Source organism: Bos taurus, chromosome 29, assembly GCF_002263795.3.
Source record: "Bos taurus isolate L1 Dominette 01449 registration number 42190680 breed Hereford chromosome 29, ARS-UCD2.0, whole genome shotgun sequence".
Lineage (NCBI taxonomy): Eukaryota > Metazoa > Chordata > Mammalia > Artiodactyla > Bovidae > Bos > Bos taurus.
This window is the reverse complement of record NC_037356.1, coordinates 11,635,729-11,660,107: the sequence shown is the minus strand read 5'-3', so window position 1 is coordinate 11,660,107 and position 24,379 is coordinate 11,635,729. Positions and strand designations below refer to the sequence as shown.

At 40.0% G+C, this 24,379-nt stretch overlaps 1 protein-coding gene and 1 long non-coding RNA gene across 17 annotated transcripts in view; one reads left to right on the top strand and one right to left on the bottom strand.

Annotated features, from left to right (window-relative positions):
* LOC112444875 (uncharacterized) overlaps positions 1-16,880 on the top strand; it is a 52,060-nt gene extending 35,180 nt beyond the window's left edge. Inside the window, exons 4-6 of one of the 2 annotated variants that reach the window (XR_009493426.1) lie at positions 11,822-11,934; positions 16,132-16,230; positions 16,710-16,880. This is a non-coding gene — a long non-coding RNA (uncharacterized lncRNA). The remainder of the gene's footprint in view (positions 1-11,821; positions 11,935-16,131; positions 16,231-16,709) is intronic. The other variant, XR_003033266.2, reaches the window with a different exon arrangement.
* Positions 1-24,379, bottom strand: part of DLG2 (discs large MAGUK scaffold protein 2) — a 2,323,126-nt gene that overhangs the window by 595,704 nt on the left and 1,703,043 nt on the right. For all 15 annotated transcript variants that reach the window (XM_059883216.1, XM_059883213.1, XM_059883215.1 and 12 more), the window contains 2 exons: positions 13,941-14,085; positions 10,532-10,670 (listed from right to left, as the gene is read on the bottom strand). In XM_059883216.1, the coding sequence (XP_059739199.1) occupies positions 10,532-10,670; positions 13,941-14,085 (284 nt within the window). The remainder of the gene's footprint in view (positions 1-10,531; positions 10,671-13,940; positions 14,086-24,379) is intronic.

Genomic DNA, 24,379 nt, shown 5'->3' with positions numbered 1-24,379 from the left:
CACTGTTTCCCCATCTATTTCCCATGAAGTGATGGGACCAGATGCCATGATCTTCGTTTTCTGAATGTTGAGCTTTAAGCCAACTTTTTCACTCTCCACTTTCACTTTCATCAAGAGGCTTTTGAGTTCCTCTTCACTTTCTGCCATAAGGGTGGTGTCACCTGCATATCTGAGGTTATTGATATTTCTCCTGGCAATCTTGATTCCAGCTTGTGCTTCTTCCAGGCCAGCGTTTCTCATGATGTACTGTTGGGAGCCGGCGTGAGGACCTCCACCCATGGCAAAGGTCATGAGGAAGGAGGCTCGACATACTCAAAGGTGGGATCGAGCCTCAGGAATCCCCCTGGAAATTCTTGAGCATCTACCCCCATAACCAGAGCCTGCCTACTTTACTACTTTGTGCTCTCACCTACATCTCTGACTTTACGGGGGGCTGTCCCCCACCACCTCTTTCGGAGAAGGAGTTAACTTAGACCTCCAGTTAATAAAAACTCCTGGGCGTGACAAGAGTGTTTTAACCTAAAAACTCCTCTGAAGGTTCTCTAGCCTGCCTGACAGGCTTGTCCGGCCACATGTGATTGCTCACAGCCTCCCAACCGTGATAGGCACGAGATGCTTTAAACCTGCTAAAAACAGGTTCCTTAGAAAAGTTAGAAAACCATTAGTATAAGTATAGTGGGCTGATTAGAAATTGTATTGGTGAAGCGTTTTTCATTTGTTGAGTCAATGTTTGTTGCTAAGTGTCCACATCCCCCGCCCTTACATATATTTATTGATGAATATAATATATATAATATATATTAATATATATATTATATTAATGAATATATAGAATAAATAAGTATTAACCTTTGATATTAATCACATTAGAAGTTAGGATAAGTAAATTCTTTCCTTAATTAAAACCCACTACACCCTCACCCTATAGGAATGTAACTTTATCTGGTACCTTCAGAAGGTGGAGTCTTTTTTAAGAGTAATCACCCCTGGAGAAATAAGTGTCCTGGTTGACTGACCACTGTCACAAGGAGAGGGTCATAAATTGTCAGCAGGCCCCCTGGCCAGAAGATGATGTAACACCCCCAAGACCTCTGTATACAGTTGTATGAAGCACCTGACTTTGATAAGTCAGGACTGCTGACCCCGCGTGACTTTTGCATAACATCTCAGTGTATAAAAGTAGACCATGGAAAATAAAGAATTGGGATCAGTTTCTCGAAATAATGGTCTCCCCATGTCATTCTCTCTCTCTTGAACTCTGGCTGAGTTTCCATCTGGAGCGCGGAGCCCGCCATGCTTACTAATTATGCCTGGGCTTCTAAGATCCGACTGGGGAGGCCTCAGTGTCTCCTCTCCTTCGGGAGAACGGAAGGACGCCTGCGGCCTACGTAAGTGGTGCAAGCTTCTTGTCTTGAAGTTTTATTGGTTTCCCGCATAAACCAAGCTACTCAGCCTCTTTTCTCCACTGAATTTTCCTACTGAGCTATCCTCATTCTATTACTCTTTACATCTCTAATTAATATATAATTGAAGCTATTGTATCCTGATCCTCACCGACGCCGTCCCCGCTTCTAACTCCCTGGATCAGCCGGGGCTGGACCTCAGCAATGTACTCTGCATAGAAGTTAAATAAGCAGGGTGACAATATACAGCCTTGACGTACTCCTTTTCCTATTTGGAAGCAGTCTGTTGTTCCATGTCCAGTTCTAACTGTTGCTTCCTGACCTGCGTATAGGTTTCTCAAGAGGCAGGTCAGGTGTTAGTTTGTCAGATGTTAGGGAAGTGTTAGTCTGTTCCTTTTATCCATGAGAAAACTGAGGCAGAGGTCAGTTACACAACTTGTCCAAGGTCATACAGCTGGGAGGAGGTCAAGACAGGATGCTAAGGAGGGTGGCTCCAGGGTGCACCCACCTCAACACTCTGTCCCCCAGGTCCTGACTCTAACCAGGCACAGCTGTCTGCCAAGGGAACACCCAGTTCTTTTCTCCTATACTTGGATAAAGGTATATAAGAAAAGATTTCTTTCCTGTGTTGAAAGAACTTCCTGGTTCATTCAGAAATGGCTTCAAATCATTAAATATAAGTTAAAAAGAGAGGCTAGAATAGGACCTGACTTCATGCTGAAGGAAAGTGTTGTCTGATCCCTTGAGAACCTGTCTCTAATGGAGACCATAAACCTTGAGACCTGATTAAGAGGCTGCTTCTATAATACAGATTTAATAACTGACATGCTTGTGTAAATATGTTCAGTGCTTCTTAAACTTGGGTGCTCATCCATATCTTGGGGTTTGTAGTCTTTGCCAGGGACTTATTATATGCAGAAGACCTTTCTGATGTGTAAATTTTACTTTAAGACTTTGGAAAAAAAATATTTAAATTTGTAATCAAAATATTTTCACACTAAAGCAACAAGGATCTCTCTCCTGTTTTTATGACAACATCTATGGCAACCTACTCCAGTGTTCTTGCCTGGAGAACCCCAGGGACGGTGGAGCCTGGTGGGCTGCCATCTATGGGGTCGCACAGAGTCGGACATGACTGAAGTGACTTAGCAGCAGCAAGATTTGTGTGTTTCATGCTTGCACAGAAAGCTTCATGTTCTACCTCAAGGAGAACAAATTCCCTTCTCAAGGCCTAAGGGCATGCAGGTAAAAATATTTGAGAAACAATGATTTAGCCTCTAACCAGTTCTGATTGATAAACACTAAGGGGGAAAACAAAGCCAACAACACTGGCAAGCACTTCTGGCCATTCCTGAAAGCGTTCTCCACAGCAGACAACAGTGTACAAATGACCAGCAGTAAATTAGCCTGACTCAAGCAGGACTGCCCGCTCCCTGGATCACGGCTGTTAAACCCATCTCTAAAATCTGGCTCAGATTCCTCCTCCCCTCTTCTCCTCCATTGCTGCCTGTCCTCCCAGCCCTAGCTGTCATAATTTCTCCCTTGTTTCTTCAGTGGTCCTTCTCCACATACTAGTCAGAGGTGTGTTTTTGTTTTCTTTTATTTTAAATAAAACATGAACCAGGTAATTTCATTCTCCTGGTTACTTCTCCCTGCTGCTGCTGCTGCTGCTAAGTCGCTTCAGTCATGTCCGACTCTGTGCGACCCCATAGATGGCAGCCCACCAGGCTCCCCCGCCCCTGGGATTCTCCAGGCAAGGACACTGGAGTGGGTTGCCATTTCCTTCTCCAATGCATGAAAGTGAAAAATGAAAATGAAGTCGCTCAGTCGAGTCCGACTCCTAGCGACCCCATGGACTGCAGCCTACCAGACTCCTCCGTCCATGGGATTTTCCAGGCAAGAGTACTGGAGTGGGTTGCCATTGCCTTCTCCTACGCTCAATGCACTTAAAATGCAACCTACACTTCTTCATTATTCCATACAAAATCCTACATCATCGGGCTCCTGACTCCTCCGATCTAATTTGCTGCCATGTTTCCATTAGCTCATCTCCTTCAAGGCAGGCTTGGCTTGCTTCTATTCCTGGAATACACAAAACTTATTCCTGCCTTTGGCTTTGCTGTTTCCTCTTCCTGGAATTCTCTTTCCCTGATCTTTTTCTTACTCCCGCCCGCCTTTTTTGTCTTTTTTCATTCAGGTCTCAGCTCATATGCTGTTTCCTCAGAGAGACATTCCATGGTTATCCTCCTTAATATTGCTATCTTCCCCAAACGCTGTCTAGGCACATACATTTTATTTTCTTTTTAGCACTTATTTGGGCTTCCCTGGTGGCTCAAATGGTAAAGAATCTGCCTGCAATGCAGAGACCTGGCTTAAATCCCTGGGTCAGGAAGACTCCCTGGAGAAGGAAATGGCAACCTACTCCAGCGTTCTTGCCTGGAAAATCCCATAGACAGGAAGCCTAGTGGGCCACGGTACTTATTTGTTTATATATCTCCTATTCAGTACACATGGAGAAGCTTGAATATTCACTGAATGAGTAAATGAATGAATGATTGGGAGAAAGAGAAAAGAAGTAGAATACATTTTCGATACTATGTCCAATAAACTACTGTTTAGTAATTTAAGGAGAATGGATGGAGGCAGACTCTAGATTGATGGGTTCATATCTATTTAGTAATAAAGGAGTCAAACTGTGAACATCAGAGCACAATTTGGAGTGGTCTTTGAAAGTTTCTGGAGATAAGAAATCTTTCTTGTGATTTTATTTAGACTTAGCCTTAAAAAAAATCTATTTTGTATTGGGGTATAGTAACTTTTGCTTTTAAAAAAAAATTATTTTTTAATTGAAGGATAATTGCTTTGCAGAGCTTTGTTGTCTTCTGTCAAACCTCAACATGAATCAGCCACAGGTATACATATATTCCCTCCCTTTGGAACCTCCCTCCCATCTCCCTCCCCATCCCACCTCTCTGGGTTGGTACAGAGCCCTTGTCTGAGTTTCCTGAACCATACAGCAAATTCCCATTGGCTATCTATTTTACATATAGTGATGTAAGTTTCCATGTTACTCTTTCCACACATCTCACCTTCTCCTCCCCTCTCCTCATGTCCATAAGTCTGTTCTCTATGTCTGTTTCTCCACTGCTGCCCTGTAAATAAATTCTTCTGTACCATTTTTCCAGATACTGTATATATGTGTTAGAATACGATATTTATGTTTCTCTTTCTGACTCACTTCGCTGTGTATAATAGGCTCTAGGTTCATCCACTCACTAGAACTGACTCAAATACATTCCTTTTTATGGCTGAGTAATATTCCAGTGTGTATATGCACCACAACATCTTTTATCCATTCATCTGTCGATGGACATCTAGGTTGCTTCCATGTTCTAGCTATTGTAAATAGTGCAGCAATGAACAATGGGATACATGTGTCTTTTTCAATTTTGGTTTCCTCAGGGTACATACCTAGGAGTGGGATTGCTGGGTCATATGGGCTTCCCTAATAGCTCAGTTGGTAAAGAATCCGCCTGCAATGCAGGAGACCCCAATTCAATTCCGGGGTTGGGAAGATCCCCTGGAGAAGGGAAAGGCTACTCACTCCAGTATTCTGGCCTGGAGAATTCCATGGACTGTAAAGTCCATGGGGTCTCAGAGAGTCAGACATGACTGAGTAACTTTCACTTTCATGATGGTTTTATTCCTGGTGTTTTAAGGAATCTTCATACTGTCTTCCATAGTGGCTGTATCAATTTACATTCCTACTAACAGTGCAAGAGTGTTCCCTTTTCTCCACACCCTCTCCAGTATTTATTGTTTCTAGACTTTTTGATGATGGCCGTTCTGACTGGTGTGAGGTGATACTTCATTGTAGTTTTGATTTGCATTTCTCTAATAGTGAGTGATGTTGAGCATCTTTTCATGTGTTTGCTAGGCATCTGTATGTCTTCTTGGAGAAATATGTTTAGGTCTTTTTCCCACTTTTTGACTGGGTTGTTTGTTTTTCTGGTATTGAGTTGTATGAGCTGCTTGTATCTTTTGTAACTTTTGCTTTTTGATCAACCAAATTATGTGGGTAAACATTACAGAGCCAGTTGGAAAAACATCAGGGTACAGTAAGTTCAGAGCCAGGTGAGCTGGGTTTCTAAAAGTGGGAAATATATCACTCACAGCTAATTTAAGGTCCCGTTTTCATAATGGTATTTATCACATTCATAACTTGGGAGATTAAATACACTTATTTTGAAAGGGCAGCTTTACTTTGTATCCCCAAGTCTTTTGGTTTCATTTTAGTATCAATGATTTGCTTGTATATCCTGAGATTACTTGGCCAGATGGTGATGGTGTGTGATTGGCATCTCTTCTGGGTGACAGAGAAGACTTGGCTCAATAGAGAGGGGATCTGTAGTTGTAGGTAATGCACAAAGTTGGCACTGCTCATAAGTAACCACTGATTGATTATATCTTTTTGTAATTGTTACCTTCTTACTCTATCATAAAAAAAGGACCATCAGCTTAGAGAAACAGAATGAACACTGAACTGGGCATTCAAAGATAAGGGTTCTAAATTTGATTCTGTAACTTACAAGTTGTGGGACTTACAGATAGCCAACAAATTTTGTTAGACTTTGTGTTTCTTGCCCAGCAAATGGAGAAAGATTAGACTCTATATTCATTTATGGCCCTTCCAACTCTGATAGTCTATAATTCTATGAGCCAAAAAACCATCTCAGCATCATTGTAATAGCTTTATTTTCCAAAAATTGAAGACCAGAGTATTTACATAACAATAATTTTGATTTATAAGGGACTCAGCAGAGTTTCTACTAAGAGAATTTTATCCAAGGCCTTTTTGTTTAGACTTCCTTTCTCTACATCAATGGAAAAACAAAATTTCTCAGCTTACTCAGGTACACATATCCTGAAACAGTAAAAGAGGTTAAAAAAAAAAAATCCAGGTACGTCATTATAGCATACTTCTAATCAAAATTCTTTTTATAAACCCTATTATATTTCTCCAGCAAAAGTGAATATAAATCAGCAAGATTGAAAATACTTCTCACAACAGATAGAGTAAGATATTATGAACATCTGGAACAAAAGACTGCCAATTTGATATAATTATATAGATAGTTGGAAGGTTCCCATTTCACAGAACTGTTTTCCTATCAGCCCAAGTCACACCATTAAAGATTAATTCTCTTGATTTACTATTTTAGGAAAATAAAAACTGGCCACAAAGGTAAGCCACTATAGTGCCTTAGGAGAGTAATAATTTTAACAAATTTACAGATGAGAAAATCAAGACTTAGGACATTAAAAGACTTGTTCAGGGTTATCTAGGTGGTAAGTGGTAGGACCATTCTCCTAACAGAAGCATAATCCTCTTTACTCAACATTTTTCCCCTAGGAAGAAACTGTATGAGATAGTGGGTGGGGGCGTGGGAATGAGTACTTTGAACACAGACACGAACTCAAAGCTTGATTCTGCTATTTGTTAGCTGTATGGCATGAGAAAATTACTTAAACTCATTTTTTGTTACCTGCCTAAATCAAGAATAGGATATTATATACATAATATAGGGGTGATAAAGTATATTAAAGCACTTAATGGTGCATAGTAGTAATCTTTTTGTTTTTACTATTCTATATATTTCTAATCTTATGACTAGGTTGCGAATGAAAGGATAGAACCATAAAGATAATTTAAAGGTAGGTAGTTTTCCTTCAGAGTCTTGTATTCAAACTATAACAGATATATTCATTTTATTTTACATTCTTCCTTTGAGTATGTGTGCACTACCCCCTACCATGAATGCCCTTCCTAATCCTTTGACTCTCTGATGAAGAGAGTCTACACATTTTTTTCAACCTCAAACCCAAGTTATCTCCTCTTTAAAACTTCATTTGATGTCACAGGCTGTTCCTGTGTGGCGTTCACGGACAACTCAAAAAACTCATTTATAAATATTAACTGAGTGCCAGCTCAGGTGCTGGAGGCCACACAAGAGCACTCCATTGAACTGATCTAGTTTTGTTTGTTTTTGTTAGTAGTTCCCACACTTTGGGATTTTATAGAACTTTTCCATTTAAAAAATGAGGACTGACACCAAGTTGCCAATGTTTCATTTTCTAGGTAAGGATAAGTAACTGCCATTGATTACCACAAAGGAAGGGAATTTTGACCAAAATCTCAGGATTAAAAAAAATGAATATAGGCTTTATGGAAAACTTCACAGAGGGGGTCTGCATGATCAGGGAATAGGTATTGGGGGATCCTCATATATATTTTCATCCCAATCTGATAGTTCTTAGAGATGTTGTTTCTTATTTCTTTTTGCATCCCTACTGCAGTGCTCACTGTCTAGTGGGAAGTAGTCAATGAATATTCATGAATAAGGTAATGAATATGCCTCTGAGAAAATATTTACCCCTGAGACCTGTGGCAATGCCTTCCATCACAGAGTACCTGTGAGAACAGACAGCCGTGGTGAGGATGTGGGGGAGAGGTGTGGGTGTGTGCGAAGTGATAAAATTTATTTCACCAGTTTTGCAGGCACCAGCTATTCAGAAGATTTTATGTAAGCTATGTGATTGTCCTGCCAGAGAACAAAGGAGGAGGCAGGCAAGAAGTAAGATACCAGGGTATATCACTGTCAAAAAAAGGAAATCTCTTTCTCTCACACCATCTAAAATATTCCATGTGAATTGGTAGATTGAATATTATAACAACTGTGTGTGTGTGTATGCATGTGTTAGTCACTCAGTCGTGTCCAACTCTTTGTGACCCAATAAATTGCAGCTTGCCAGGCTCCCCTGTCCATGGAATTCTCCAGGCAAGAATACTGGAGTGGGTAGCCATTCCTTTCTCCAGGGGATCTTCCTGACCCAGGGACTGAATCCTGGTCTCCTGCATGCAGGCGGATTCTTGACTGTCTCTCCGGTCTCTTTCGAGCCACATATTTCTATGATGAAAACAGTTTTACACAACCTGCTTTTCATTTTTAAAATAAGGAGAAAGTTAACATGTTTCCTCCTAGCCAGAACTTTAAAGCTGGCAAGGCACCCAGTTTTCCTACTTAAAAGCTGTATGACCCCAAGCAAGTTCCCTAACCTCTTTGAGCTTCAATTTCTGCATCTCTAAAATGGGGATGACGGTCCTTCTTTCAGTGTTTCAGAGAGGATTAAAAGGATAGTTTAAGTAAATGAGCAAGCAAAGGGCCTGGATTATAAATGGGGTTTAATAAATTTTAATTCACTATGGGGCCTAGAAAGATAAATGGCATTTTCAAATTAAAATCCTATCAAATATTAGCGATAGGATGAGAGCAAATAGATTATTGTTCTGGTGAATAAAGGTGCCTGTATTTATACAATCTTTAAAGAACCACGAGGATTATCTTTGCGGCAGCCCTCATTTTAATTAAGAGCATAGAGATTAGACGTTTCAGCATAGGAAGAGGTTTATATTTGATTTAAACCCCAGATGTACATTTGCAGCATCTAAACATTCCATTCCTTGGCTAAAGATGTAACAAGCTACTTCAGCAAACCTGAAATTGCAAAATAAATGGAAAATGCTTAATCATTTAAAAGGAAATGGCAAAGGAATGAAAAGACCAAAGCATACACAGGCACCAGAGAGGAAAGTTAAGCAGCAGGAAGTCTCCTCAATTTTTTTAAGGGCTGACAAATGACTTCAGGAGACAGGCAGCATACAAAACTAAAGGATCCATCGCTATCGCTTTTACACACAAACACTTTCAGGGGAAAAAGTGTATATTTCTACAGGCAAACTCATTTTGGGTAAAAGTATTTCTCAAAGGAAAAAAAACAAGTTGCAGAGCTATGTGTAAAATACAAACTTATTTTGTTAAAAACAATGTCAGACTCCACCTACACCTGAGTATGCTTTGCACATTTGTATGACATCAGGCAAGGTCGGAGAAGGCGATGGCACCCTGCTCCAGCACTCTTGCCTGGAAAATCCCATGGATGGAGGAGCCTGGTGGGCTGCAGTCCATGGGGTCACTAAGAGTCGGACACGACTGAGCGACTTCACTTTCATGTTTCACTTTCATGCATTGGAGAAGGAAATGGCAATCCACTCCAGTGTTCTCACCTGGAGAATCCCAGGGGCGGGGGAGCCTGGTGGGCTGCTGTCTATGGGGTCACACAGAGTCGGCAGCAGCAGGCAAGATATGAAAGGTTCAGGCCACAATGCCACACTGGGAAGCTCAGTGGGTTTGAGGGAGCTTTTTGTTTCTTGAACATCTCTGCATTACCTCACCAAATGCAATGAGCACACATTACTTTAGAACAAAAACACTTAAAAAAGAAAAAAATGTACATTTCCTATTATTCATACACACATTCATTCATTCGTTCATCACCCAAAATTTATTGAATCCTGACTGGACCATGAAGTAAACTGAGCTGGTCTTCTGTAAAGCATCAGATCTGACTTTTTCAGAGGCATGCCAGCTAAATTTAGTTTTATTTTGTGGGGTAAGCCATGTGGTTCTCTTGCTCTGCCCTAAAATCCTATCTTGTTCCCCTTAGAAATTAATGAGATATATTAAATTCAAACCATTTGGAGTTAATTTCACTCCTTTCCTTTCTACCTGCAGTTACTGCACTCAAGGGAGGATTGACTGACTCCCCAAGTTCATTGAATTGTGTGTGGCCAGTGGTGGCCACAACATGAAATTTAGAATAAAAGCAAGCAACCAAACAGTTTTTTAGTTCTGACTCTTCTACTTACCAGATACGTAACACTGGTATGCTACTTCCTTCTTTTTGAACCTCAGCACCACTTTCTCTCTTTGAGTAATAATACCTACATAATAATACTAGCTGTAAACCTCAATGGTGTTAGATATCAGAAAGTCCTATAAATTGCCAAGTGATGGATGTGTGTACATTACAATTTCTCCACGAAGGATTTGTGGTTTTGCTTCCAACAGAGGACAATTACATTGCTTGTAAGTCTTGGCAGGTTTCCACTTCAGGTGAGACTATAATAAGCTTGAATAGAGTTGAGAAGCAACAGCTGCCATGTTAGGAAAATGCAATTCTTTCCTGGTAAAGGTCGCAAACCCAATTAACCAACAAACATATCTGACCTGGTATAATCGTCTTCAACAAGCATGTGCTTTGGAATTGGTGAGTACCTTCCTGGAGAGATGGGCGGCAGGGAAGTTTTATATTCTAAAGTGCCATTGTTGCCAGAGAGAAGATGGTTTTCCATCGGTGGAGAATAAGCTAAGGAGTGAAAAAAAAAAAAAAAGAAATCTGTTATGTGGGTGATTCAATGTGTCATGTTACAGTCCTGTTAAAAATAGAAAGGCTGTGCTGCATGCTAAGAATTCTGTGATCCTTCAAGAGATGGGAGTTTCTGTTTTTTTGCATTTAATATGTACAAGCACATGGTGACCTTTAGGATTGGAAAGATGTAATAACAGTTTTATCTGTAAGCCCAGTTCATATAATTAGGTGAAGAGAAAAACGGGAAGAAAAAAAAAGAAAAACGGGAGGAAAGATCCCGCACTCACATTTTTCAGAACAATGATTAATGTTCTATTGAAATAAAAATGTTAGCTTTCTAATTGCAGGGCTCACATTCTTTTCACATAGTTAATATCAAACCATCAAGAGCAGAAGGCTCTTGGAGCAAGTTACTGTATAAGACTTTAATCCCTAAATACACTATTCTCCCATCCCAGAAAAGCTAAGAACTCTGGCCTTTCTTTTCAGTTCCTCCACCCTAATTCACCCCCCTTTTGGGTGACTAAAAAGCTAACTGGATCTCCTGTCCCTGCTCTCTCCCCAGATCCATTTTATACACTGAGAAATGCAGGTCTGATCATGATGTTCTCTTGCTTACACACTCTCCATTGCTACTATTGTACTGAATATAAACTTTCCCTTTTATTATTCTTGGAAGACTGACTCATTTTGGTATCCCCTCTTACACATCTCCTATGGTCCCTAAATAAACCCTGTTCTTCCTAATATCTGTAGTTTTGCTCCACTTTACCAGCTACCTAAAACTTCTGTCTCTTCTCCCATCTCTGATACTGAAATCTTATCCATTTTTTCAAGAAACAATTCAAATGCTACCTTCTGCATGAAGATTTTTCTGGTCTTCCAAAGACAGGAGATATCCTTTTCCTCTGAGTGCCCAAAGGACATTTCTTTTTACCTCTCTCATGGCATGTACATCCCCTCTCAGTTTGCCAAATACTGCTGTTACTTATATACCTGAATTAACCTTCCTTTCAATGAAGGCCAGGACTGTATCTCCTGTGGATCTCACATATTACCTTATAAGGTATTTTACATGTGCTGAAATTACTCTATATATTTCTTGAATTGAATAGCAAATTTTGTTTTCTCCTTTTTTCTTCTGACAGAAAGAAGAAATGTCCTATATGCCCATCAAGAAGAAGCTCACAGAGCCTGAAGACTGGTTTTTCTTTATTTGGCTTGAAAAACTCTGAAAGTTAAAACTCTTTAATATCCTAAGGTAAGGCTGATCTCACCTTACTGCTTGCTTGACAAAAAGACATATTCTGAGGGAAGTCATTTGACAATCATTAAGAAAACCAATAGCCGATGTAATGGGCAGGTAACAAAATCATTCAACATTTAAATTTCCCTCAAGAGAAACATCCAAATCTAAAGAGGTTAAACGACTTGCTTAAGAGTTACTAATTAATAACAGGACCTAAAGACATTCTGAGTTCTCAATCTCACAACTGGTTGCTCAAGATTTCAGAATGAGCACTTTTACTGATGCTGCCAAAACTGTCCCTTTAACTCACATCAGAAAAATGAATTGCTTCCAAATCTAGTCCCCAGAGAGAGAATCTTCTTGTTGACCTATTAGGAAGAGGGGAAACCATGGGGCTTATGTAGAAATGGACATTGTGAGAACTGAGCACAACATCTCATTGTTAGTTGTTGCTCAAGAAGCCCCCACCTCCAGCCCATCTCCACTGTCTTAGTGACTGAAAATTTTATCTGGCTTTCTTGCCAATATATCAAATTCTGAAAAAGGTTAGGACTATAAGGATGGTGATTAAGGAGCGTGATTTCACCATTTGAGGGCAAGATCCTCTTCCCCAGGAAGAAGAACAGTGCTCTCCCAGTTTATTTTGCCAGTCTCCTCCTTTTCCACTCTGTTACTATATAGATTTGAACTAGGGAGAGAGACTACTATGGCAGGAGAGCTATTGTGCTTTAGGGGCTTGAGAAATAGCCTTTAAAAATGTGCTGGCCCTTGGCAGCAACGGAGACACAGACATAGAGAACAGACTTATGGACACGGAGATGGGGGGAAGGAAGGGGCAGGTGGGGTTGATGGAGAGAGTAACATGGAAATTTATATTAGCATATGCAAAACTGATAGCCAATGGGAATTTGCTATATGACTTAGGGAATTCAAACTGGGGCTCTAACAACCTAGAGAGGTGGCATGGGGTGGGAAGCGGGAGGGAGGTTCAAGAGGGAGGGGACACAGCTGCACCTATGGCTGATTCATGCTGATGTTTGGCAGAAACCAACACAACCCTGTTAAGCAATTATCCTTCAATTAAAAATGAATAACCTATGAAAACTAATGAAAACCTACGGTATAGCATAGGAAACTCTACTCAGTGCTCTGTGGTGACCTAACCGGGAAGGGAATCTGAAAAAGAGTGGGTATGTGTGTACGTATAGTTGATCTGCTTTGCTGTGCAGCAGAAATGAATCCAACATCGTAAAGCTGCAATTAAGCTTCCAGAAATGGTTACTCTAAATCAAAAATTTTTAAAAATGTGTCGCCCCTTGGAATACTACTCAGCCATGAAAAAGAATGAAATAATGCCATTTGCAGCACCCAGGATGCACCTAGAGATTACCATACAAAGTGAAGTTAAATCAGAAAAAGAAAGACAAATACCACATGATATCATTTATACGGGGAACTGAAGATATGAACCTATCAATGAAATAGAAATAGACGCACACATAGAGAAGAGACTTGTGGTTGACAAGGGAAAGTGGGGGTTAGGGAAGGATAGACTGGGAGTCTGGGATTAGCAGATGCAAACTATTAAATATAGAATGGACAAGCAACAAGATTCCACTGTATAGCACAGGGAATTATATTCAATATTTTGTGGTAAACCATAATGGAAAAGAATATGAAAAAGAACATATAGATATATATATATATATATGAATAACTGAATCATTTTGCTGTACAGCAGAAATTAATACATGGTATGTAAACTATACTTCAGTTAAAAAAAACAATGTTGCTCTTATGTTGTTGTAATCACACTGTCTATAACATACATTATTAAGCCTTTCTGTAATGGCGAACCTGCCAACTCATCACTAAGACCCCCAAGGCAAATGAAGTACAAGATCCCTCTGCGGTATTTCCACAGGCTAAACAAGCAGAAGATCTTGCCAAGTTTTATAGAATTCCAATTTTGAAAACCCGGCCTGCTGTTCAAAGATGACTCTAAGCATGGTACTTACAGTGCGTAATATCAGGTGGACCATAAGGATCAGTCATATAAATGGTGGTGGGTTTGCCAACTTTTAGATAAACTACATCTGATGTGTTCTTCAATATTGCTACTGCCTCCTCATGTGTTACTTCTTCTAAACTGTAGTTGTTTACCTGAAAGTGGGAAAAATTCATTGTTAGAGCCAAATCTATGCAGGTGATTAGCCAGAACTATCCAGGCAAGAAGATATACAAAATTATGAGCTTAAGCAAAGAATAAATCATAATTATTACAGTCCAGTATCTATATTATACTTTGACAGAACAGATAGATTAATGGCATTAGCCGAAGCGGATAAGGTACAGATACTAAAAAATAAGGCTGTTTCTGCCTTTTCCTATGAGGAAGCAATATATTATATTAGAAATCAGAATACTGTTGTGGAAAATGGAACAAAGAGGTCAAATGTCTTTCTTATGCTATAGTGACTGATTACAAAAGCAATATACATTCATGGAAGAAAACGAAAACAACAGATAAAAATAAAAATTATCCATAATCTCCCTATATGGATATATATCTTTGAATGATTGTGACCATATTACACACATTGCTTTGGAATGTGCTTTTCAACTTTAAGCAACCATTAGCCTCTATCATGTATGTATTTCAACAAGATGAGTTTTGTTTCCTATAAATCATTGTGCCTTAACATAATGATTTAACTAATCTCTAAAGCACATTTAGTTTATTTCAAGTGGTGTTGCAATAAACTGTTTTCTATATTTGTGCACCACTCTGATGATGTCTTCAGGATAAATCATACAAATGAACACTGGACCAAATTAAATGAATATGATAAAGCCTCTGGTGCATGCTTAGCTGCTCAGTCATGTCTGACTCTTTGTGACCCCATGGACTGTAGCCCACCAGACTCCTTTGTCCATGGAGATTCTCCAGGCAAGAATACTGGAGTGGGTTGCCATGTCCTCCTCCAGGGGATCTTCCCAACTCAGGGATTGAACCCAGGTCTCTTGCATTACAGGGGGATACTTTACTGTCTGAGCCACCAGGGAATCCCAAGGCCTCTGGTACCTGTTTCCAAAGTGCCCTATGGAAACATGAGCCAGTTTCCTCTTATACTGCAGATATATCAGAGCCCTGTCTTCCCACAGCTTCACCAGGCTTGGCTTTTCTCACTTTAAAAATTGTTCTCATCAAAATGTCATTTAACATGAGTCTGTTTTCTAAGGAAAGAGCGCTAATGTTGGAACATAGAGCTTTCCAAATGAACAAGTTCAAGAGTACCTTGCTGCAGTCGGCTTTTACAGCCACTTCTCTCTGTTGGAGAGAAAAGCCTGTGATACCAGTGCAATTATTTCTTCATGGCGGTGGCTTACAGTGGGTCTCTGAGGCACCTTCTCTTAAATGGTTTTCAAATATTGAGGCAATATTTTAAATACCTAGGTTATCCTTACTTGACTCCTATTTTTCTTTATATGTAGCAATTCTTTAGTTGGTTTCTGCTGAAATGATGTGGAATTCAAATCAATGTAATATAAATGTAAATAAAATAGCTTGGATTCCCACATATTCTCTGTAGTATCTAATCAACACTTCAGTCATTTAACACCTTGTAGCATTGCTTTTTATTTTTGCTTCATGTTGTTGCATAAATTCCACATGCCACTTAATCCTTGGTGGTGCAGCCAGGTCAGGGGCCCTGGAACAGAATGGAACTGAGCCTGACTGCGGACCCTGAGCTCTCCATTGAGTTGTAAATGTCTGTACTGTTCTCTTCTAGAGAAGTAACATTCTCTTAACTCTTTTTGTACTTCCAATGTCTAGCACTTGTTCATTCATTGATCAAACGTTTGTTACATACCTATTACGTATCAGTCACGGTTCTACACGTTAGAGATATAGTGATAAAACAATAAGAATGATAATCAGAATTACAGCAGACACTTACAAAGCCTTATTTCATGTCAGGCATTGTTTGAAATCATTTTATATATATATAAACACCATCAAATCCCTCAATAGCCTATGGACTAGCCACGTAATTACTTTCATTTTACAGATGAGAAAAGCATGCGTCCAAGCGGTTAAAAAAACTTGCCCGAAGTCATTGACCTAATTGTAGTAGAGGCAAAAATCAAAGCCAGATGATTTGGTTCCAGAGACTCTTAACCACTCATCCCTATTGCTTCTTTCAGATGGACACAGTCCCCGCTCCCATGAGACTCACATTCTGAAATGAATGGATAGAAAACTAGACCCATGCAGAGTGGGATTGTTGCGGGACTACAGGCATGGTAAACACAGTTGATGATGGCAGCTTTTAGACAAATAGCAAAAAAGATAGTAATACTAATAAGAGCTAACATTTATTTAGCACCTGTATGTCATATATCTTGGAAATACTATGTGTATATTTTGACGTAAGTTACATAATTTATCCTGGTTATAGCTCCATGGGGCTTCCCTGCTGGTTCAGACGGTAAAGAATCTGCCTGCAATGCAGGAGACCTGGGTTTGATCCCTGGGTCTAGAAGATACACTGGAGAAGGGAATGGCTACCCACTCCAGTATAGCTCCATGAGGTAGACATTAATAATTAGACCTACTCTGGGAAAAACTAATATCTGGAGGTTAACACAGCAACAGACAGGTCACACAGCCCCCAAGTGGCAAAGTTATCAGTTGGATCACAGTTCTGCTGGAAAGATGAAAACGAGACAGCCCTTGAGTGTTGGTTCCTAGGACTTACATTATCTATTCTTTCTTCCTTTAGGAGAACAGAGTCTCTTTCTAAGTTTGCATATGGAAGCGATGTGAATGCCTAAGTGTTATAAAAGCCTGAGCAATCATTATCCTTCTTGCTGAATCCAGTGATGACAACATATTGCATCAGCCAAATACACTGACAAAGTCAAAAATAAATAAAATGGAAAGTTGCTTGATATATCTGTTTCTCCAAAACCTTTTTATATGTTTGACCAATCACTTTTTTTTAAGGACTACCACTTATACCTAGATAATGAATATTTACAAATAATGCTCATATATATGGTTTAAAATGTATAGAACTGTCTTGTCTTAAAAGGTGGTTGCCTAAGGTAGCTCTGAATACTGTGACCATGCACCCTAGAAATATCTATATTGAAAAAAGAGAAGAGGGGAAGAATTTATTGCCATAAGCAGAGAGGAGCCAATGGATAAAGACCCTAGAGGCCAGAAACCAACTGGATTAGATTACAAGTGGCACAAAAGCTCTGTTTCTGACAGGGGCTCACTGTCTCTCTCCCCAGGATATAGAAAGCACACAGCTCATTAGATTATCAGTGAAAAAGAGATGTGGCCAGCACTTATTAAATTGCACTTCCTCCATCTTGATGTTGAGCCTTGGAACAAGCTAGAAAATGCTATCTTTAAGTGTGTTTTCTGAGAATGACTCCCTTAACAGACTCTCAGACCACCAGGAAAAAATCTTTAGAGCAGAAAACAGAAGCAGAGGAGAGGTTGGAAGTGAGGAGTGAGGAAAGAGAGGATATTGGGGGAAATACTGGTAATTTAAAACAGTAGTAGTTCAGTCAGCGGAGAAGGCAATGGCACCCTACTCCAGTACTCTTGCCTGGAAAATACCATGGACAGAGGAGCCTGGTAGGCTGCAGTCCATGGGATCACTGAGAGTCGGACACGACTGAGTGACTTCACTTTCACTTTTCACTTTCATGCATTGGAGAAGGAAATGGCAACCCACTCCAGTGTTCTTGCCTGGAGAATCCCAGGGACGGCGGAGCCTGGTGGGCTGCCACCTATGGGGTCGCACAGAGTTGGACACGACTGACACGACTTAGCAGCAGCATACTCTCTTTGGTGACTGTGAAGTGTTGGAAGATCTACACTGATTTCCATCATGGAAGACGGTGTGATACTGGCAAAATAATGTAGTGGTTAAGAGCACACGCTTTTGAGTCACACAAACCAGGACTTGTTGTGGTCCTGACACTACCTAGCTGACTTTGAAAAACTTGTTTGACCTACTTAGCCTCAGTTTTGACATCTGTAAAATAGGTATGAGAAGAATCACTGCCTCAAATGGGTTACTGATTTAAATATACTGACCCATGTAAAGTGGCAGGCTCATTAAAGTGCTCATTATTGTTAGCTCCTGTACATTGTCATCATCCGTTTCTCTCCTCAGGAAACAGGAATTCTTGGTGAAAATTTTCGCTGAGCATTTTCCTGTAAACATCTGCGAACTGATGAGTTTAATTAGAGTACTGTTGATGAGGCTTCTGTGCGGTCTTTTAAAATATTCAGAATAGTACAGGATCTGGACCCAAAAAATGCTCTTTTGTGCTGAAGTCTTCAAAATGTTTTTCACGAAAGTGGGTTTATTTGGGTTAATTATATGTGTGCATTATCCTCTGAACTCTCAAGATAAAGGGCCTACAGCTGGAGCTGATTGTACACACAGAGAAGGGACATTTTACTGATTGGCTGGGTGTTCTTGTCATTGTTTTTCATTGTTTTTTTTCCTTTTCTTTTTCCTTTTTTTTTTTTTTTGCATCAAGTATCTGCCTATCATGGTGAACACTGAGCAACTGGCCTGGTTTCAGAAAAAAAAATCATGTGCATTTGAATGAAGTGTTTCCGTGGGGTGTGCAACATAGAAGGAACACGTGTGCAGCCTGGCCATGTATTTCAATAGGACAGAGGACCGAGGCCAAGACAGAGAGATTGGAGGTGAGATGACTCATTCTCTCAAATGGAAGCAGGAGCATGATGCTGACAAAGGAGGCTGAAGAAAGAGGTGCCCGGAGACTTGTAAGAAAGGAAGACGGCAAGTGTTGTGGGAATTCAAATAAGTGTTAGCAAATACACATGTGATGGTACCAAGGTGGGAGGTGTAGGGGCAGGAGAAAGTATGATAGGAGAAATGAGCCATGTACAGATGGCGAGACACAGACCTTTCCATAGTCATTCAGGAATAGCAACATGGTGAGACAAACTGGGAGTATTAGCGACATAAAAGTTGCACTAAGACACAGAACAAGGAAATGTGACACTCTAGAAACACTGTAAAAAAAAACTTACAAATTTCAGGCTCAGCTGGTAAAGAATCCGCCTGCAGTGCGGGACACCTGGGTTCAGCCCCTGGGTTGGGAAGATCCCCTGAAGGAGGGAATGGCAACCCACTCCAGTATTCTGGCCTGGAGAATTTCGGCCTAGGTTGCAAAGAGTCAGACAGGACTGCGTGACTTTCACTTTTTGAGGGCTTGCCTGATAGCTCAGTTGGTAATGAATCTGTCTGCAATGCGGGAGACCTGGGTTCTATCCCCGGGTTGGGAAGATCCCCTGGAGAAGGAAAAGGCTACCCACTCCAGTATTCTGGCCTAGAAAATTCCATGGACTGTATAGTCCATGGGGTTGCAAAGAGTCAAACATGACTGAGTGATGGAAAGGGAAAAAAATACCAAAATATTCCATGGAAGACAGAGAGAATTAGTGACGTTCACTTTTCTCTAAGGATGGATGGTTCATTATTAAAATGAACAAGAACTGAAACCTTAAATAAGGGAGACTAGAAATTAAGTGCAGTAGCTCTTTATGAAACACATACAATATGATCTAATGAGTAACAGAAAATTGGAATGGGAAAGAAGGAAGTTGATTTATCATGCCCAGTGACTAGTTAGATTTATGAAAAATAATAGCCACATATAAAACCTAGGTATTTTTAAAAATGAAGGCAACCTGGTATAATGAGAGTAATTTTGAATGTAGACTCTGATCTGCTATCAGTTTCTAGTTTATGAATTTTGTAGTTAATATATTTACTGAGTATTAATTTTCTTCTAGTCATATACAGATGTGAGAGTTGGACCATAAAGAGAACTGAGTGCCAAAGAATTGATGCTTTTGAATTGTGGTGCTGGAAAAGACTCCTAAGAGTCCTTTGGACAGCAAGGAGATCAAACTAGTCAATCCTAAAGGAACTCAACCATGAATATTCACTGTAAGGACTGATGCTGAAGCCGAAGCTCCAATACTCTGGCCACCTGATGTGAAAAACCGACTCATTGGAAAAGGCTCTGATGCTGGTAAAGATTGAAGGCAAAAGGAGAACAGGGTGACAGAGGATCAGATGTTTAGATAGCATCACTGACTCAATGGCCATGAATCTGAGCAAACTCCAGGAGATGGTGAAGGACAGGGAAGCCTGGCATGCTGCAATCCATGGGGTTGCAAAGAGTTGGACGTGACTCAGGACTGAACAACAACATGTTTACTAAATATTAATTTTCTTCTGTGTAAAACAGGGTAATACTGATTGATTTACTTTGTTTTTGAGAATTAAATGATACCATGAACCTGAAAAGACACTATAATATAAAGCAGCATATGAATGACAATCAAACTTCATAATCAGACATGGTACTTCTGTTGATCCTAATGTTGGAAACAGTTTTTTCCTGTTCAAGGTTCTTTCTATGAAAACGATCTTATAAAACACTGGCTCCTGCAGTGCCTCTATCCATCTTGAAGACTGACCTTCTCAAGGGCAAAGATGATATTGTTTTCATCTTTGTATTTCCTCAGCTGATATACTGTAAATAGAGCTAGTTAATAAACATTGAAATATCCACTAAATAAGTTTGAAAAAATAATGTGGCATATAAAAGGAAAAGTAATAAAAATTTCCTATTTTAAGGAAGAATGAGGCATTTGTGCTGTGCTTCTGTTTTACATTTGTGGGCTGACTGAGAGAGGAGAGGATGAAGAATGAAGGTCATTTCATTGGACACTCACTGTGCGTCAGGCACCGGACGTAACAATGAAAGACTGGGACAAAGCGTGAGCGCCGGGTCACATCGGCTTATGAGGGACATAATCAAAGCTTCAACAGTGTGCATGTCTTCCTCCTCCATTAATCATTAATGTATTTCTTAACCTTTCATTCCATAGACACAGAGAGAGCAAGTGCCAGTGATGTTTTGATTGACTCCAGCTTTCTCTGTGGCAGCGGTCAGCAAATGAACAGCATGATAGGGACTCCAGGGCAATCCGCTGGGTGCAGGAAGAAATATTAACATTTTTATTAATGTTTATCACATTGATCTTCACCTATATTTTTGTGCATGTCCAGTAGCTAAGTCATGTCTGACTCGTGCGACCCCAAGGACTGCAGCTCACCAGGCTCCTTTGTCCACAGGATTTTTCACACAATACTGAAATGGGGTGCCATTTCCTACTTCATTTTCTTTTGTGTGTGTATGGTTTAAAATGTGCATAATATGTTACCATAACAACATATGAATGCATTTAGAGTAGAGAAATATACATCTACTAGAGGGAACTTTTTGTGTTTTACTGTGGGGTATGTTAAAAGAATTTTAAAACTACTCCTCTGTAGTAGCTACCAATATATGATGACTAGAGCAAGTTTTATTAACAGGGTTATTAAACTGAATATAAGTGAAAGAAATAATATAATGGAAGGCTTTACTCCTTTACATAAAAGCTCTTTATGTTAAACCCTTTAACCCTTAAATAAAATATATCATTGTATTTGCATTATGTTGTAATTTTAATGCACTTGAGAGAAATTAAAAGGGAGTCCAAGAAATAATGCTTCCCTGGTGGCTCAGTGGTAAAGAACCTGCCTGCTCATGCAGGAAACCATGGGTTTGATCCCTGGGTTGGGACAATCCCCTGGAGAAGGAAATGGCAACCCACTCCAGGATACTTGCCTGAGAAATCCCATGGACAGAGGAACCTGGTGGGCTACAATCCATGAGACCACAAAAGAGCTGGACACGGCTTAATGATTTAACAATGAGAACAACAACCAGGAAATAATTATCCAGCTTTTTTTTTTTTTTCTTAGTGTTTCAGAATGTAATCTAACTATAGGAGACAGATTCTGAAGGGTGAACTATTGCTAAATGTCTTTCAACCCATTACTGGAAATTGCTAAAATGCTAAACCAGCTAGATAGAATGAGTATTAGTTATCTCGGAAATCATCCTCAGGAGAAGCAGTTGAGCAGCCAAGCTGCATAGGATGGGATTAAGTTAAGGCGGGACTGTGGTTCTTAACCTGGCTGCACATTATTAACAGACTCATTTAGAAAACTTAAAAAATATATAAATGAGGCCTGGCTCCTAACCCAGAGATTTCTGGTTTGATTATTCAGAGTTGACTGAGGCCTGGGCATGCATAGCATTCAAGAGCTTACCATGAGATTCAAACACATAACCAAGATTGAGAACCAGAGGGGTTGAGTAAACTGCTGAAAGGACTGTGGTTTTAGAAAATTGCTATCTGGGTCTGAATCTAATCTCGCAATTTATTTGTTATATAATATTGAAAATCTGTTTGCATCTTTGAGGTCCAACTTTCTCTTCCAGAAAGTAAGAAGAGCAGCAATGACTGCCCTATCCATCTCTCAAGTGTTGGAGTCAGGAGGTGCCGGGGGTTAAAGATCTTTTTTAAAGAGGAAATGGTGTCTTGGTAGGAGGAAAGAGCTCTGTGCAGAGGCAGTTACAGCTTCAGTTCTTATCTAAGGTTGGTCTAAACCAAGTGCTTTAAAGTCCTTTTCATTATTCAGATAATGCCTACATATCTGCATGGTCTTCAAGATGATTTTCTTATTGATATTTGGGTGAAACAAAGTGATACTGGGTCCTCACAATTAACACTCATTCTGAATATTAAACTGTTTCTACTCATCCTCCCTAAATCTATTTATGTTCTCACCATACGATGCAGATTTTGGAATAAAAATAAGAGATGCTCACACATAGCACATCCCAGAGTGACTCCACTAAAAAGTAGGTGTCTCATAAGTGTTCCTTAAAAAAAAAAAAAAAAAAAAGGTTTCATAATAGAATATATTTGAAAGCTATGGTACTAATCAAAGTTAAATTAGTTCCTTGACTGGAAGACTTCACAGACTCCTAAACACGCTAAAGTTTGCTGAGAATCTACAAGAGAGGTGAGATACCAGTTGACTTATTTGACTATAGATCCTTTTCTTTTTAATGTTTTTCTTAAATTTTACTTATTTACTTACGGCTGTGCTGGGTCTTCACAGATCAAATAGCAGCTACTCTCCAGCAGTGGCCCCAGGGCTTCTCACGGCAGTGGATTCTTTTGTTGGGAGTACAGGCTCTAGGGCAATGGGCTTCATCACAGCTATGAAGCCTGTGTGTCCCGGAGCCCATGCTTAGGAGCCTGGTGGCATGTGGAATCCTCCCAGACCAGGGTTCAAACTTGTGTCTCCTGCATTGGCAGGCAGATTCTTAACCACTGCACCACCAGGAAAGTCCTATAGATTCTTTTCATATTTTAAAACACACTGGGGTAACACTGATCTAAGGCAACCAAAGATGGGTGTGACTTGCCCAAGATCAGTTAGGTAGAGTTAATGCTGGCTGCCAGGGGCTTCAATCTAGTGATCTTATCTTTGAGTCCATTGCTTTTCCTTATTATTTCAATGCCTCATTTACGTTTCCTCTTGTCTACCAGCTTCCCTTCAAGCAAATGAAACAGACCTTCTTTCTGTAAAAGATGTAAAAGTTCTCTTACTGAGTTTTTTCTTCAAATGTCAAGCAAATCTTACAGAAAAAAGAGACTAATATAAATTTCAAATCACGATGTGACAAGGGGCTTTACTGATTAACAGTTGCTGTAGAGAAGACAATTAGATGATCTGAGTGTGTGTGTGTTGTGTGTGCTAAGTTGTTTCAGTTGTGTCCAACTCTTTGTGACCCCACGGACTGTAGCCACTGGGCTCCTCTGTCCACAGGATTCTCCAGGCAAGAATGCTGCAGTGGGTTGCCATTTCCTACTCCAGGGGATCGTCCCGACCCAGGGATCAAACCTGGGTCTTTTACATCTCTGAATTTGGCAGCAGGTTCTTTACCACTAGGCTCCAACATTGAGCTCCAATGCACTGGCCACCTGTGTGAAGAGTCAACTCACTGGAAAAGACCCTGATATTGGGAAAGATTAAAGGCAGGAAAAGGGGATGACAGAGGATGAGATGGTTGGATCGTATCACCAGCTCAATGAACATGAATTTGAGCAAACTGCAGGAGTTGGTGATAGACAGGGAAGCCTGGCATGCTGCAGTCCGTGGGCTTGCAAAGAATTGGATATGACTTAGTGACTGAACAACAACAACAGATTCAAAGTTTCTGGTATTGTGTAAAAAAAGATGAAGAAGATCACACTTCTGTCACATGTGTGGTTCTATGTATTACCATGGCAGGGTTTATTAAAAGCCACTGTGTAAAAATAAATGAAAGAATTGGAAAATTATCAACACTGTTAGCCTCCGACCATCTGTTCCAAAAAGTTCAAGGCCAACAGGTAATCTATTCAGTCCAAGACTACAACAGTAATCTACAATCCATTAAAATCATATGTCACTGGCATTTGAAAAAATAA